Source organism: Chiloscyllium punctatum, chromosome 21 (assembly GCF_047496795.1).
Source record: "Chiloscyllium punctatum isolate Juve2018m chromosome 21, sChiPun1.3, whole genome shotgun sequence".
NCBI classification, from domain to species: Eukaryota; Metazoa; Chordata; class Chondrichthyes; order Orectolobiformes; family Hemiscylliidae; genus Chiloscyllium; species Chiloscyllium punctatum.
Window position 1 is genome coordinate 5,545,027 of NC_092759.1, and position 17,731 is coordinate 5,562,757.

The 17,731-nt window shown below is 45.5% G+C and overlaps 1 protein-coding gene across 1 annotated transcript; it reads right to left on the reverse strand.

Annotated features, from left to right (window-relative positions):
- Window positions 1-968: 968 nt before the first annotated feature.
- LOC140492546 (7SK snRNA methylphosphate capping enzyme-like) lies at window positions 969-17,280 on the reverse strand. The gene is made up of 4 exons (XM_072591488.1): window positions 15,525-17,280; window positions 9,732-9,950; window positions 7,167-7,293; window positions 969-4,897 (listed from the first exon to the last, which is right to left on the reverse strand). The coding sequence occupies exons 1-4, from the start codon at window positions 16,962-16,964 to the stop codon at window positions 4,851-4,853; spliced, it is 1,833 nt and encodes a 610-aa protein (XP_072447589.1). The 5' UTR covers window positions 16,965-17,280; the 3' UTR covers window positions 969-4,850.
- Between the last annotated feature and the right edge of the window lie 451 nt (window positions 17,281-17,731).

Below are 17,731 nucleotides of genomic sequence, written 5' to 3' on the forward strand. Positions count from 1 at the left end.
GGATGCAGTGATTGAATCAATGTCAACCAGGTGGACCTCAGAATATGAGTTCCCTGACTGTGGTTGTTGACCTAGTCCAATTAGGGAGCCCTAGCTTACAGAGACAAACAGGAGAGAAGGTGGGAGGGATGGACAGGAAGCTTGCTGGGGGTGGGGGGGGGGGGTTCTGTATTCTATATACACTGTTTCTTATCTAATTGGACTTTCTTGTATTTGTCACATTGTTTTTGTGATGACTGAAAGTGGGATTTGAGGTTTGACCTAATTTCCCTGAAAATTGGTTGAACGGTGGGGTTTGGAGTTTGGCTTTGCTGCTCCTCTCCCTCGTAAAATTGCTGTTTCTCTGTATACAGCTGTTAAATGTTAATTGTTTTGTAAACTCTTCTGTTCAATAAAATAAAAAAGTATAAACAGAGAGGGAGGACAGTGGTATAGTGGTAATGTTACAGGTTTAGTATTCAGACAGGTTGATTCACTGGTGACACTGGTTCAAGTCCCATCTTAACTATAAATTAAGAAAAATCTGCCTGGATTTCCTTTCCAAAAGGACATTATTGAGCCATTGGTTTTCCATAACAACCAATGATAATATAAACTGGGATTCTGCTCACTCTCGGAGCTGGGTCAGTGTCAAACAAATGCACATGGAACTAGGTGGTGGGATACCAGCCTTCATGGAGTTCTCAATTATATCACCTCTTATTCTTCTACATTTTACAATGGATTATTGGTATAACCTACTGAATCTGCCCTCAAACTCCAGCCAAAGGTTCCAGTTATAATAACCACCCCCACAGCTGGCTGATGGTGGTGAACAAGTAGAACAGCAAAGGTATACTTGGTAACCAAAGGCTAGAACATCAACAGGCCCTCAAGTTTGCTCCACAATTCAGGAGGTTTGTTAGGATAGGAACACAGTTGTAACATACAAGCGACAAGTTAATGTGAAAACAAAAGACAGCAGCCAGTTTAACACTTTGTATTCCTTTATTGTAATGACACTTGATGTATGTTTGACATTGGATTTTTGCAGCATTTGGTTTTATCTTTTTTTACAAAAATTCACAAATGACAATTTTTTTCCTGAAACTTTTTATCAAAGACAACATTTTATTTACTTTTTTTTTCTTAAAAATCTAGAATCTCAAGTTTATTTGCACTTAACCACCCCCTGTAATGCAGACATGTACATACAGTTGCCTTCCCCACCCTCCCCTCCCTGTTTGGAAGCTGCAGCGAACCAGTTGTCAAAGATACAGTTTATCACACTGAAGAAATAAGTTCCTGTACGGAGCTGGTAAATAGTTGGAGAAAGCACCTCGTTTACAAGCCATGGCTTAATTAAAAACTAAAGACAAATTGAGAGACCAGTGCAAGTACCAATGGGCTGAGACTGCCGCTAAACCTGCTCACGCCAATATAGTTTGCTGCACTCCAGGTGTTAAGGCAGCCACAGGAGTTCCTCCTCAGGAGGACCTTTCATTGCAGTTGCTCATTGGAAGAGGGATTGGCTAAGCCTGTAAGAGATATTGGAAAAAGGCAGAGAAATCACAGGGGTGGGGGCAGGAGCAGAGAGACAAAATAGTGACTGTAATCAGCTCGAAATGAGACACCTACACAGGTTTGTACACGCTATTCAGCCACTGGACATTGCAAATGAACAGTGGGAGAATGGGGAGGTTGGAAGTTCATTACAGGCAGCTTAGGGCCAATGTGACTGGATGCATTCTTGAAGGAAAAGGTTCGGTGCTGCTAGGTACATATTCAGGAAGTGCCTTAATCCGAAAAGAAAAGGCAAATTCAATGTGCACGTAAAACTTGCTCCTTTTAAAATAAAGGAATAAGACTCCTTGAAGTCCATACACTTCAAACCCAGATTAAGAAAGAACGTGCTCTAAAATGCCCAACTTGAACAGCCATTAGACAAATTCCAAGAAAAAAGAAATATTGTCAGCAAGTGAGCTAGGGGTGAATTCTTGGGGTGATCTTTGCCAAGGGAGTTCTAATCCAGAAAAATAATTAAGTGCCTGTCAACAATTGTGATAAAATTGACACACAAAACATGCCTCTGGTTTGACTCAAGTCCAGAATTCTCAGATTCCCTACCTAATCAATCCCAGCCAGTAACGATTGGCAAACTGTGCTGAGAGCTCCAGATCAGAATCGAACTTCCCGCAGATCTATCCCTTTGCGTTTAATACTGATCCTTTGAACCAATGGGTCAAATAAGGGATGGTGACGGAACCTCACCACCCCCTGAACCTCACCAATAGGTTGTCTAGTAGGTGGATTCTAGAATGCACCAAAATGGACAGAAGGTCACTGTTAGAAGATAACAGTGAAACAACGTTTACCTAACACACATGCAGCTCTGGCCCAAGGTTTGAACTGGTCTGTCAATGAGAAGTGGAAACAAAAATAAAAATTCTTTGTAAAAAGCACAACAGAATGTTTAACTCTCCTTGGATCCCAGGGTCTGCGCAGACCCAAAACACTGGCAAGGCCATGAGCTTTATTCCACCCCTTTTTCCCTCCCCAACAGCAGAAAAAAAAACCCTTATTTTAACATAAAGCACTGGATCTACCCCATTCTCAAACCCACCCCCAACCCATCCCACGAAAAAAAATGTTTAAGAAAATAACCAGCACAATGGCCTTTTCAACAGGAACACAGGAGAGCCAAGATGAAAAGTGGGTTAGGATGACAGCAGTCAGAAGGTTATGGATGTTGAAACAAAGCACTGAATGAAGTCAGGAAACCTCTTAACCTTAGAAAGAAAATTACAAAAGCATCATTTCCGTACTGTACTGCAGGAATATTTACAGTGCATAGCAACAAATGCATGGCAAAGGGTTACTGCATGGATCCAACTCATCAAGTCTAGCTCATTGGTCCAGATGAGGGGGGGGGGGGGGGTATGCTAACATGCACTTTATTCTGTACCTTCATAGATTAGCGCCTGTTTACAAAATTTCTTTTTGGGGATGGTGGAGGGGGGGTCAGCGCAAGGAGTGAAAGGGTTTTTGAGCAGTTAAAACTACTCCAGTATATATACAGACAGACAGACACACGCGCACGCACACACACACACACACACGTGCATGAGGTTTGGAGCCATTTCTAAGTAGTTGACCTTCAGGAATTTTACAGAATGGCAGAACCTAAAAAGGTGCAGTACACCTCCCCTCCCCCCCCCCCCCCCACCCCACCCACAATTGCTGCATCATGTTCTTACAATTAATATTTTTCAAGAGTTCTTACTTTAAAACGAAGTAATCTCCAAATGTTTCATTTGTTATCAAATCTCATTGTTACTCATTCTCTCTCTCTCACACACATACACACAAACGTGTCAAAATCTGAGGAGTTTATTTATTGAAAAAGTCACTAGTCACATCTAGGACTATCATCCCACTCTATTAGCTGATTAGTTGATCAGACCAAATGCTGGCCTGAAAGATTCGAACAAACGTGCGTGTGGGAGGGATAAGGGAAAAATGACAGGCGTTTCACATTAAAATAATTCCACTTGGTTCTGCTGACTTGATAGTTACAATCTGGGGGAGAAATGCAAACCAGAGCTTGCTGAAGCACACAGCGCTTATAGGTAAGCATTTCAAAGCAAGTCCTGACTACAGTGCTCAGACCTCTTAACCCCACTCTAATACTTGTTGCTATCGCACATGCTGCTCACTTTTACCTAAGTCTTAGCGCTGCACGTACAGGGTTTCAATAACCCAGCTCAGGTTTACTGAGGAAAAAAAAAGGGTAAATGTAACATTTGAGTTTTTGGACATAAAGATGACAAAGAGAGATGAGAAAACAAAAATCACCTTCCTCACCACCACTGAGGGATTTGCAAGCTGGAACAGCTGAAAATCGCATCTGCCTGGTTTGAGGCAGGGGGGAAAAAAGACAAAAAGATGTAGCAGTACCAACTGCGGCAACTGTTAGAATTAAGTTACAAGTGACTATTCCAAACCACTGGCCATAAAGTTTTGGATCAATCTCAAACTCAACATTGCTCACATCCTGTGCTCATACCAACCAGGGCAATGGAAATGGTCACCACCACATAGCAAGGGTCTGCACACAGCTCAACATGACCATGGCCAAATTCATGGCCAATCATTCTAACAGAATAACAATGGATGATTTTAGTTGCATCTACAAACCCAACTGGTTTCATGGTTTGGCTGGTTTATAATGTCCAGCAAAACTTTCATTTTTGGTGAATACTTGGGTGAAGAGAGAGAAGTGGCAAATGCCCTATGGACGAGTGGCTGACGCACTGAAGGATATGATATTAAAACAATGCAACAGTACATAGGGTCATTGTGATAGTTTAATCTGTGATGTCTCAGTGTTTAATAGATATTCCTCCCCCTGCCACTCCACAAGAAATCCGTGCACTCTCACATAACCAAACAATGGGGCTTTGTCAGAAAAAGGGGCTGAAACTCTCCTGGAGGCAATGCTGACAGTGTTGGCGCACTGTGAATTCAAGAGCAGAAGTTACACTTTCTAAAATAAGTCACGTGCTCCCTTCCCCACCCAAGAGGTGCCTGAAGCCAGCAAATGCAGTTTTTTTTTGTAACCCTAGTATGCGTTTCCTTTCTCTTTATACATTCATTGAGGCTTTTATGTGAAGCAGATCGAGATTAACAGCTTGTCAATTTAAAACAAACAGAAAAAAAAAAGGCAATGCTCATGACGATAGACCACGTGTCCCATGCAGGGTCTTCCACTGGCTTCGACAAGAGAGAGGAGATGGTCGGGAAAGAGCCATTGATGGACAAAAGAAACTGAAATAGCAGCCAGGAGCTGGCTTTGGAAGTCTTAGTTCGCACTAGATGGATGACCCTTTGTGAAAGAGGTAAACCGGCCGCTGGAACCCTGTGGAGAAAAACAGCTGCTTAGTTGCAACATTCAGGTGAATCAAAAGAACGAAATCTAAAATAGATAACGTCAGCATCTGTTCAGGGAAGACAAACCAAATCGTAACATTCCTTTATTTATTCCTCTTTAAACCCACTCCAGTTTGGCAACAATTGCATAACAATAAAGTTACTGGACATCAGTGGTGGACAAGTTGTTGGAGGGAATCCTGAGGGACGGGATTTACATGTATTCGGAAAAACAAGGACTAGTTAGAGTCAACATGGCTTTGTGAGCAGGAAATTGTGTCTCACTAACTTCAGTGAGTTTTTTTGAAGTAGTAACCAAGTGGATTGATGAGGGCAGAGTGGTGGACATGATCGATATGGACTTCAGTAAAGCGTTCAAACAAGGTTCCCCATGGAAGACCGGTCAGCAAGATTAGATCTCACGGAATACAGGGAGAACTAGCCATTTGGATACAGAACTGGCTCATATGTAGAAGACAGAGGGTGGTGTTGGATGGTTGTTTTTCAGACTGGAGGCCTGTGACCAGTGGAGTGCAACAAGGATTGGTGCTGGTCCACTACTTTATCATTTATATAAATCACTTGGATGTGAGCATAGGAGGTATAGTTAGTAAGTTTGCAGATGACACCAAAATTGGAGGTCTAGTGGACAGTGAAGTGGGTTACCTCAGATTACAACAGGATCTTGACCAGATGGGCTAATGGGCTGAGAAGTGGCAGATGGACTTTAATTTAGATAAATGTGAGGTACTGCATTTTGGGAAAGCAAATCTTAGCAGGACTTATACACTTAATGGTAAGGTCCTAGGGAGTGTTGCTGAACAAAGAGACCTTGGAGTGCAGGTTCATAGCTCCTTCAAAGTGGAGTTGCAGGTAGATAGGACAGTGAAGAAGGCATTTAGTAAACTTGTCTTTATTGGTCAATGCATCCAATATAGGAGTTGGGAGGTCATTTTGCGGCTGTTCAGGACATTGGTTAGGCCACTGTTGGAATATTGCAGGCACTTCTGGTCTCCTTCCTATCGGAAAGATGTTGTGAAACTTGAAAGGGGTCAGAAAAGATTTACAAGGATATTGCCAGGGCTGGAGGATTTGAGCTACAGGGAGAGGTTGAATAGGCTGGGGCTATTTTCCCTGGTGTGTCGGAGGTTGAGGGGTGACCTTATAGAGGATTATAAAATCATGAGGGGCATGGATAGGGTAAATAAACAAAGTCTTTTCCCTGGGGTGGGGGAGTCCAGAACTAGAGGGCATAGGTTTAAGGTGAGAGGGGAAAAAATATAAAAGACTGAAGGGGCAACTTTTTCACAGAGGGTGGTACATGTATGGAATGAGCTGCCAGAGGAAGTGGTGGAAGTTAGTACAATTGCAACATTTAAAGCCATCTAGATGGGTACATGAATAGGAAGGGTTTGGAATGATATGGGCCAGGTGGGACTAGATTGGGTTGGATCGTTGGGTCTGTTTCCGTGCTGTACATCTCTATGACTCTACGACTATGAATGCTAACAGCAGATGCGAAAAATATTCAGCAGGTCAGACATCATTGGACAGAGAATTAATGTTAGAAATCAATGAGCCTTTCATCAGAAGTAATTTTGACCTGAAAAATTAACCCCAGTTTCTCACTTTACTACACTGCCTAACCCAATGAGTATTTGTATCAATGTATAGAATCCCTACAATGTGGAAGCAGACCATTCGGCCCATCGAGCCCACACTGACCCACCAAAGAACACCCTACCCAAACTTGCCCACCTACCTACTCTATCCCTGCATTTCCCATGGCTAACCCACCTAACCTGCACATCCCAGGACATTACAGGACGACTTAGCATGGCCAGTCCACCCCAACTTGCACATCTTCGGACTGTGGGACGAAACCAGAGCACCTGGAGGAAACCCACACAGACACAGGGAGAACGTGTAAACTCCATCCAGACACTCGCCAGAGGGTGGAATGGAACCGGGTCCCTGGCGCTGAGAGACAGCAATGCTAACTACTGAGCCATTGTGCCACCCCATGGTCTCTGTCTTCTCACCTGTTATGGTCTTCTCTCTGGTTTCCAATTTTGTACGATCAGAATCTCAACACAGTAGGCTGCCATTCAACCCATTTCTTTCTAAAATGATAGCACGAACACATTCTAGTGTGTGCCTGCATCATCGAAAAGCTGCTTCAGCTGCAGCAGAAATCTAAATTGCAGAGTTCCAATAAGCAGCGCTGAAGCCATGTGGCCTTTAAATACATCCCTTACCTTTAGATGTGCTTTGAGGTGTTCCCACCAGTTCGTAACTGGAAAACCCAACCTCTGGGGACAACAGATAAGACGTAAACTGATCCGGTTTAAAGATAATCTTATAGTAGTTCTTGTAGATTGTCTCCTGGGAAAACACAAACAGATCTTTTAGAAGGGCAACAAGAATCAACTGAAATGAATAATTTTATTACTCGGCATAACCTTTAACACTTGAAATTGACAGATCTTGTGAAACAGCAATAACAACATTCTATTGGAATTCAGTCCTGAATCTATTCGTCTTTACCTGGTGAAGCAGGATCAACTCTCAGGTGGTGTGAACTCTCTCAAAATCTCAGACTATAAATATACAAGTGAGATCTCAGTGCAGGAGCACCCAGGATCTGGGACTGAGGCAGTGTGAAATCCAAACTTAATTGATGGAACCGAAATTTAGTGCAGGACATCCCAAAATAGGGTTGGGACCCTAAACGGGATCACAAGTTTCAAGCTAGCAGTGGAGCTCGGACATATTTTTTCCTTTATTCATTTGTAGGCTGTGGGCATTGCTGGCTGGGCCCAGCATTTATTGCCAATCCTGAGCTGCCCTTGGAGAAGGTGGTAGTGATCTGCCTTCTTGATCACTACAGTCCACCTGCTCTGGGATGGCCCACAATACCATTAGGAAAAGAATTCCAGGATTTTGATCCAGCGACAGCAAAAGATACGGCGATACATTTCCAAGTCAGGATGACGAGTGTCTTGGAGGGTAGTGATGGTGTTCCCATATATCTGCTAACCTTGTCCTTCTAGATGAAATCGATCATGGATTTGGAAGATGCTGTCTGAGAATCTTTGCTGAATTTCTGCAGTGTATCTTGTAGATAGTAGCAGCAATGTGTACTAAGTGTCGGTGGTGGAGGGAGTGGACGTGGTGCCAATCAAGCTTTATTCTTGAGTGTTCTTGGGGCTGCACTCACCCAGGCAAGTAGGGAGCATTCCATCACACTCCTGATTTGTGCCTTGTAGATGGTGGAAAGGCTTTGGGGAGTCAGGAGGGGAGTTACCCACCACAGTATTCCTAGCCTCTGACCTGCTCTTGTAGCTACACTATTTATGTGGTGAGTCCAGTTGAGTTTCTGGTCAATGATAACCCCCAGGATGTTGATAGTGGGGGATTCAGTGGTGGTAACACCACTGAATGTCAAGGGGTGTTGGATAGATTGTCTCTTATTAGTGATGGTCATAGCCTGATAGTTATGTGGCGCAAATGCTAGTTGCCACTTGACAGTCCAAGCCTGGATATTGTACAGATTAACCTAGTTATAACAGTTGCAATACAGCTCAAATAGGAATGACTCAAGTAATTCAAGACTCTCTCATCTGGTTCCTGATCAAGTCCACAAATGTAAAGATGATTTCACAACATGTGGGAGCAGTTCAATTTCAGAGGGTGCCCTCATAAACAATTATAGGAATCACAGTCATACAGCACGCAAAGAGACCCTTCGGTCCAACTAGTCCATGCCAACCATAAACCCAAACTAAACTAGTCTCAGCCTGCCTGCACTTGGCCCATAGCCCTCCAAACATTTCTTATTCATGTACTTATAATCAAAAATAAATCAGAAAAAATTTCTTACACTACCGAAATGTCACAACTATAACAAATCTAGAAATAAGCCAGAATCTCAGGAGCAGTTGCAAGATCCACGCTCTCAGTCCACCAATTTGGATTTAAATTTACATGGTCGCCTGTTGTCCATTGTTAAGGACAATGAAGATTACATAACCTTAAACAACATGTTCAAGTGGACAAGAACCCTCCCTGCCCTGATGGTGGCCCTGTTTCCTGACTGCTGTCGTCTCTGGCTGGGATAGGGGTCAGTCAGCAGCTATGGCTTTCCAACACTCTTTCACATTCTCCAGGCAATGGCTTGGACATTGGAACAGGAGACACTATCACAGCTGAGAATCCACTCTCAATGTCCAAAACTAAACAGGGAACAACAATCCTGATTGTTCATCCCCACTCTAACTAGCAACGCCATTTCCAACAGAAGCATACCAAGTGACCAAAGTTGAGGGAAACCATTGCTCTGTATAGTTGAGCCACAAGGTGATACATGGAAATTTGCTGACTTTTTCATTCCAAAGGTTTCTCATGTACAGATGATATACTTACAGGCGTGGCAGACAGTTGCTGCAAGTGTAAACCTTTTTTTATAATCCTCCTTGTCACAATATTTCCTGAAGATGTGTAGACAAAAGTACAGCCCCCTCTCACGACAAAATCTTCCAAATCAATGTCCACTAGCACCTAGAAGGGTAGCAGACATACAGGAAAACCCCCTACCACCAGTAAGCTCCACCCACTCCAAGCCGCTTGCAAACAATTATATCACTGTTTTTCACTGGATCCTAGAACTCTCCGCTCGACCACATGGAGGTTGTACTTACACGGATGGCTGTGATTCACCAACATTTTCTGATGGATAATCAGAAACGGGCAATAGACATTGAACGCAGTCAGCAGTGCCAAAATGCTGCAAACAATTATGCTTTTTCAAAAAAAAACCTCACCGTAATTTTCCGCCGCTTCCCATAAGACGACCAGGGCTGCGGCTCCAGGATGAAAATGCCACCAGGCCGCAGATGCCTGTAAATGCGTTTGAACATCCGTTTGAGCCCCTCGTCGCCCCAGTTGAGATGAATCCATTTTGTCAAACTTAGGCACAGAATGACATCGTACTCTGGCCTCTGTGTCTCCAGCAATTCGTCCTTCTCCAGCACGTAGTTTCCCTGTCAGGAAAAGGAAGAGAGAGAGAGTATTAAAAAAAATTGAAATACCCTAGACTCAAACACAGCTGAAATCAGCAGCCAAAGAAACATAACACACAGACTAAAAGGTTTGCACTCCACTCAGCGAGATGAGAACAGGACAGCAGAGGAATGGGCTCTTCGGCCCACAATTTATCTCGTGTAGGGGCTGAATATGCCATTGGATCTCTGCCTGGAATCACAGCCTGAAGGCAATTTGAGAAACCCAGAATCAGTTTCACAGCAGGGCCAAAGACTTCCAATTGTTTCAGTGGCTGAAAGTAGTATCTACTTGCCACAGAAACAAGGAATGACTTGGATTTGATCCGCATCTATTGGCCCTCAGGCAGGAGGCTGGAGTAGGATTGATTGCTAGAATTCTGTCTTCAGCACTCCTTGGACTAGGAATTAGTTTGGTTTTGCACACACTCATCTGATAGCCCCTGCTGCAAAATATGAACGGCAAATTAAGATAAATTCAGTCATAGCTCCAAAAAGATACATTGCCTGTCAGCTTGGACAAATTGTTATCACTGTGCACAGTTTGAAGGTGGTGGGTCAAGATGCATTTCATCATTGAATCTATAACTTGGCAGTGGCGCACTACTACTAAAGGTATGCTCTGTTCTTGTTGAAAACTCATGCCCCATCTCATTACAGTGCACATTAAAAGATCCCAGGGTCCAATTAAAGAGCAGAGGGCATCCTCGTGCTCTTGTCAACACTCATTGACCCTTGCAATCACCAACAGACCAAGCAGCCTCTCATCCCACTGCTGTTGGCAGGAAAACTTCAGCTGCTGTATCTGCCAACAATTGAAGCTGGGTCTGGGATGTCTAACACGTAGTGAGGCATGAAGCAAGCACAGAGTCGAGAGCATGGCACTGGATAAACACAACTGGTCAGGCAGCATCCGAGGAGCAGGAGAATTGATGTTTTGGGCATAAGCCCTTCATCAGGAATTCCTGATGAAGGGTTTAAGCCCAAAACGTCAATTCTCCTGCTGCTCAGATGCTGCCTGACCTGCTGCGCTTTTCTGCAACACACTCTCGATCTGATCTCCAACATCTGTAGTCCTCACTTTCTCCCACTGTCCAAGTACAACTTCAGATGACAAACTTATCGATCGCATCATCTGCAATAATCTGTACATATTAAAACTTCAGATTGCCTGAGGGATGACTGTATGAAAAGGCAAGTCCCATCCAGTTAGGGCAGAGCTGAAGCCCAGCTTCAGGAAGAGTACAAAGTACATGAAATTAGAGTTTAGAAAGCAGACACAAAATTGGAGAGGGGAGGATCAAGCTGAAAAATAACAATACAGGTGGGAGTGGCAAAATCCCATGATTCACTACTAAGTCCCAGGCCAATAGGTCAGGACCAAGGGCGCACCATCCACTGAAATTTGCTGAAGTTGGTTCTCACTTGTCAATGACTGAGTTTCTAGTTCCAAACTGAGCTACATGAATCTGCACAGTTACTCACAAGGTGGTCCCAATCATAACTGTCTGTGTGTGCCAGAAATAGAGAACCACTGAAAACTGTTCAGCAACTCTGGCTTTAACTGCAAATGAGATCGCCAATTTGTAAGGTACCTTATCTTCCACAGTTACTCCATTCACTGCCCTCCTTCTTCCACAACGTAACACTAAGGAAATTCTGCACCCAAGGGTGGAAGAGGCTCAGTCAGTGAGCAGGTACAAACACAAAGATTCATAGGTCTTTGGATACTGATGTCATAAAGGACAATGGGGGGAAAAGTAGTATTTTCAACATTGATTATACAAATCTAGGAATATATACTTCTAGTCACATTACTTCAACTCTCCCATCGGAAAACTCCACCACACTTGTTAAAATAATTATATGGAGAACAAGTAAGCAATCTGTTCAGAGATGTTTTAGCACATGTCCCAGGTAGGTGGGACTCTATTCTGGAACTCTAACCTGCTGATGCTATCACTGCATCCCAATAGCTACCTTGGTCCCCACATATACCCAACCTAGCTGGAACCCAATAATCCTTTCATTAACCTTTAAGCAGGCGTTCCAATTCCGACATCCTTACCAGACACTCCATAATAAGAGGTAGCTAATTAGCCATGATGAATACAAACAGGGTGGACAGGTAGGACAGCCTCTTGCTTCCTCCGGTCAATGCATTGCTTCCCCAGATCCAGCAGAAAGAAGGGACGATAAACAGTGGGTGTGCAGGCCTGAAGTGGCATTGTGGAAATGTCACTGGACTGGTAATCTACAGTTCCAGGCTAATACGCTGGACACATTGGTTTGAAGCCAAATGTGAGAGATGGTTCAAACATGAAATCAACAATACATGGAACTTTTTTTTAAAAAGTCTTACGATAGCAGCAAAACGTGCGAATGGTATTAGAAAATACACCTGGTTCATTATACTCTCTGCCTGGTCATCCTTACTCCATTTGGCCTACACCCGATTATTTACTGTCCTCTGAAATGGCCTAGCAAGGCACTCTATTCAAGGGTAATTAGGAATGGGTGACAATTGCTGGCCTTGCCAGTAAGGTCCACATCCCGTGCAGGAACAAAAATCTGTCGGGTGCCAAAGTTCACATTTGAATAAACTCCTCTCCATCCTTTTTTCTGTTTTCAATCTCCTTTCTCCCCCAGCCCTACCCTTCAAAGTCACTGCTACCAAACCCTCTGTAAAAGTGGGAAAGACAGTAGCAGAGCTTTCACAGTACCTCCATACCAAACATCCTCTTGCTCAAAAAAGGTGTTTGAGGATTAAAGCAACTCACTCCAGATCAAACTGTCTGCTTGAGCCGATCTCCCAAATTAAAACTGGACCATGCAGCCTTGAACTGAACTCAGAGGCAACCATCTGCTGCACTGCAAACAACTGAATGGATAGGTTTAAAAAAAGAATGATTTGAAATGGTCTACTGGAAGGTGATTGTAATTAATGCTCATGGTAAATACGTACAATGAAGCAACAAACATGCACGGCAATAGATGTGGGCTGCTTATCATAAATATGCAGAAGGCCAGTCCTAGGTGGAGCCTCTCAGTCTTAAAGCAACATCCTAAAGCAATCAGGTCTCAAAGCACCGTAAAGACAATTTGTTCACAGGATAGGGGCAAATATTTCTGCCCATTCCGTTGCTCGAAGAGTTGGTGGTGAGCTCCTTTCTAAAACACAACTGACGTCTCAATCAGCAATTTCAGGAAGCTACATTACTTTGGGTCTGCAGTCAGAGCTGTACAACACCCTTCAATCCAACTGATCCACGCTGACCAGATTTCCCAAACTGACTGCATTTGGCTCATATCCCTCTAAACTTTCCCTTTCCATATACTGTCCAAATGTCTTTTCAATGTTATCACTGTACCCGTCTCAACCATTTCCTTTTTCACCTCATTCCTTATACCACCCTCTGCGTGAAAAGACTGCCTCTTAGGTCCCTTTTAAATCTTCCCCCTCTCACCTTAAACCTATGCCCTCTACTTTTGGACTCCCCTACCCTGGGAGAAAGACCTTAGCTATTCATCCTGTCCATATCACTCATGATTTTATCAACCTCTATACAGTCATTCCTCAGCCTCCAACACACCAGCTTATTCAGCCCCTACCTATAGCTCAAACCGTCCATTCCTGACAACATCATTATAAATCTTTTCTGAACCCATTCATGTTTCACAACATCCTTCCTCTAGCCACATTTGGGCTAGGTTAGACTAGACGAAGTAAAACAGCAAACTTCCTTCGCTAAAAAGGAATTAGTGAATCAGATTGGGTTTTAGGATAATCAAATATTACCATTGTCACAATGGTCACTCCTAGTTTTTTCATTCCAAATTTTGTTTAATCAACTAAATCGAAATTCCCTGGTTTAGGATTTGAAGCTGCCGTCAGATAACTAGTCCAGCAACATAACCACAATGTGACTGCACTCCTTGGAGGTGGTAAAACTTTTAAGATGCATCGGGCATAAGCAACAGGACACAACAAGCAGCAAACCACCACAATTTCACCCAAATGAGTGCTGAGAACAGACCTCCCAGCATCACAAGCTCTCAGGGGGAGGGTGTCGTCATCTCCAAATACAGCAAACTCTGTTTTCACTGACAATTTATGAACCAGCACTCTCGATAAACCAGCAAAAATTATATACCTCAAATAATGTGAAATTACTGTATTTTCATGACTTCAGAGTAGTCAGTTGAGGATGTGAATGAGAAGGCTCTGTGCCGTTAAGATTTATTTAATGCGAAGATGCATTATTATTCAAGTGATTTATGTTGTGAGTAAAGTAAAGCAGTTGTGTGTATATCCCCTGCATTAAGTTTGTTATTTAATGCGTGTTTTCACATTGATCATGTGGACGTCTGGATTATCTGGAACATTTGATCAACAGGCCCACGCCTGGTCCCATACATGCCAGTTAATACAAGGTTTGCTGAACTGAAATTTGCATCCATTGGACCAATCGATTTTGAATTGAGTGGGATGCTATTCTGTAGGATTTTCCTGAACATTTTGAATCTGTACACACTGCAAGCAGCTTTTGCAGCTCACTGTTAGATCATTGTTTGCAGGAGGCACCAGGAATTGGAGTTTGAAAATTAAACTACATGGTTTGCATTATCTCGAGCCGTTAACTTTACTTCCCCAAAAGGAGTGAAGGTGGGCTGGTGGATAAGTTTAACTTTAGATGCTGGAAAAGCTCATCAATTCAGCCCCAGAGGTCAGAACCGAAAGCTGGAGAAACAATCAATTACTCAGTACACGGGGCACCTCCTAGTGGGCAAACTAGAAACTTCATGCATCCTGTTGAGTGACAGGACTTTCAGTGCAAGGAAATCTCACCATACAGAGGGGAAAGAACAGGACAGGAATAGGCCGCAGCCCCAATCTCAACAACTACACTGTAAGCAAGGCATGTACAACCACCATTTCCAATCAGAAAAGCTGAACAGCTGGCTAACAGACATGAAAACTTGATAAGGCACATGGTCAAATGAAAAGTGGAACATAAATTCATGTTATGCATGGATTTGCTAGAAGCACCATTTTAAAACTGACTCAAAAACCCGCTGATACATACGGTTTCACAGGAACTCAGACAATCATTCTGAAGGCATGAAACGGCCGTGTAGCCACCTCACATTTCAGGGCAATGAGAAATATTTTTAAAACCCTCTTCGTTTGGAGTGCCCCCTGGGCGAGGTTACACAACCTAGAATGCACTCAAGTCTTAACATCCGCAGTGAGAATAAAAAAGGTTGTTTACATGTCCTACCTGTTGAGTACCTGGGCTGCAGGAATGTATTCACTGTCAAGATTACCCTGTGAAAAATCAAATTTCCACAGAACACAAAGTGACTGTCCATCTTGTAAAAGAAACCACCCACTGTTGACCTGGATGGAGTTTGAGTGGTGGGCCCCCCCCCATCCAAGTGGCTTGGTTCAAAAGACGTCATCTGGGATTTTTTGCAATACCAAATATTTTACTTATTCACCAGTTGCTGAGGTGAACCTCCCTCCCCCACAAAAAGCTTACCAGATGCACTCACCTGGATGAAGGTGACGTTATTGGGGAACTCGGTCACACAGTGATCCACAGTCACAGGTGGGGCTACGATCGGGCCCTTGCATTTGGTCAGCGACAGCGGGAAACACCTCTTCACCTGCCCGTCGCCCTGCGACGGCAGCACATCCTGCGACAGGAAATGGCGGATGTTCTGTCGGGCCGTGTGGACAAGGCCACCGTCAATGTCGATGCCCACAATGCGTGAGGGCTTCAAGTCTTTGGCGATGCTGAGGGTTAGGTGGCCCACGTTGCAGCCCAGGTCCAGGATGTCCTTGCCTCGAAACCACTCAGGCTTGAAGAAGCCGAGCCGAGGGTCCTCGCAGCGCCCGGGGTTGCGGTAGCCGTAGTACTTGGTGTAGTTGCCGTATTGGAACCGCTTATGTTTGATCTGGAAGTTGGGCTGGGCCTTGCCGTCACGGTACAGGCTGGAGTGGCGCTGGAGGCTATGCTGCTGGTGTTGGTGATGGTGGTGGTGAGACGACTTGCCCTTCGTCTTATCTGCCGTCGATTTCTTGGCCTCAGCACTTGGCAGCCTGGGCTCTTCCTCCGAGCCGGCAGGGACCTTGCCCATCTCGGACTTGCTGGTAGTCCGGCGCCGCTTGCGATGCCGGGTTCCGGTCGGAGCTTGCTCAGAGCCGTGAAGGACGGGCGACACAATCTCATCCCTGCAGTTGATGACGGTGTTGAGCTCATAGGGCTGGGGGCCCTCCGACTCAGCCGGTACTTCAGAGTTGCCCGGCCCCGCGTTCGCAGCTGCCAAGTTCTGGCCCACGGGGCAATCCCGGGCGCTGGGATCGAGCGGGGGAACCTGGCTCCTCTCCGCTGGTTCGGCAGACTGAGGCGGCTGGCCAGGCGGGTGGTGGTAATGCCGGTGTCGCCTCTTGCGGCCCAGCTTCAGGGGCGATGGCAGGACCTCGGAGTCGTTGTTGAGGTTGAGTGGGTCGGTGATGTCCTTGGGGATGAGGATCTCCACCGGGTCACGGTTGCGGCTGGGCAGAGGCGAGGACTTGGGGGTCTCGGCATTGAGAGCCTTGTTGACGTCCTCGTCCAGCAGGCTGTTGAGGTTGAGCGGGTCGAAGATGTTGCCACCCAGCAGGAAGTTGCTGGGCAGCACTGGGTCGCAGTCAGAGTTGACGCGGCGCCTCCTCTTGAACCCAGGGTGCTTGAAGCCCACGTTCAGGCTATTCCTCCGCTTGAAGGCCCGCTGCTGCTGCAAGGGTTGGAGCCCGTTCTTCGGCCGGCTCAGCTCCGCCGTGTTCTCATCCTCATCCTTGGCACCGGGGGACAGGGCGACCTCCTCGCTGACGGGCGTTAGCACCCTGCCCGGGCGATGGCACAGATCCTCTACGCCGACGGCAGACAGGTACTCGGGCTTGAGAAGTGTCACCTCCCGGACGGCATCGTCCTCCACCGACGTCGCCATTAATGGGCACAGGGGGTCGTGGCTGGCGTCCGGGTCGCCCTGGCTCTCCGGATTGGCACCGTCGGTGCTCCCTCCTGTGACAGCGCCCCCTCCAGTCCCCCAGCACAGCACCAGCAGTGGTAACCTCCCATGCACCAGGGACTCAGCGAGTCCCACTTCCCCGCCTCCCCTCCCCCCTCCCGGGTTGAGGCCAGTCCACGACGTCGCCGTTACGTCCCCTAACGGAATCCCACGTCGTCCGTGACGTCAGCGCGTTTCATCAACATAAATGAATTATTCATATTTCTGGGACCTGAGCGAACAATCAATTCACCACCACCTCCTCCACCCCCCCCCCCTCAACCCAACCTTACACTCCCCTCCCCCTCCCCCCCCCGGGGTTTTGTTTATCGACTCCCCGCTTCTTCCCCTCCCCCTCCCCCCTCGTCTTCCACCTGAGCGAGAAGGAGAATTTTCTTTCCCTTTCCTTCCCCCACCCCCAACAAAAATGGCAACTTTAAAGCCTCGATTGTCAAGTTTGTGGAACTTAAAGCGGAAATATATCCGCAAACGACGAACCGTGCTTATTCATTCGGTGGAAGTCACACGGTTGCTTTACCTCCCCCTCCCCTCTCTCCTTCCTTCCCTCCCACCACCTCTTCGATTCGAAATGCCCCTCACCCACTTTTAAAAAAAATTAAAATCACTTTCCTTTTCTTCCCTCCCCTCCTCCTCTCAACAACCCAACTCCACTCGATCACCAGCCCTTGGAGCTGCTTAGGCGCACT

Coding starts and splice junctions, on each gene's coding strand:
- LOC140492546 (XM_072591488.1), bottom strand. CDS start 16,964: ATGGCGACGTCGGTGGAGGACGATGCCGTCCGGGAGGTGACACTTCTC. Junction 9,951..15,524: donor ATAACGTCACCTTCATCCAG/GTGAGTGCATCT, acceptor TTTTCCTGACAG/GGAAACTACGTGCTGGAGAA. Junction 4,898..7,166: donor ACCTCAAAGCACATCTAAAG/GTAAGGGATGTA, acceptor TTTTCTCCACAG/GGTTCCAGCGGCCGGTTTAC.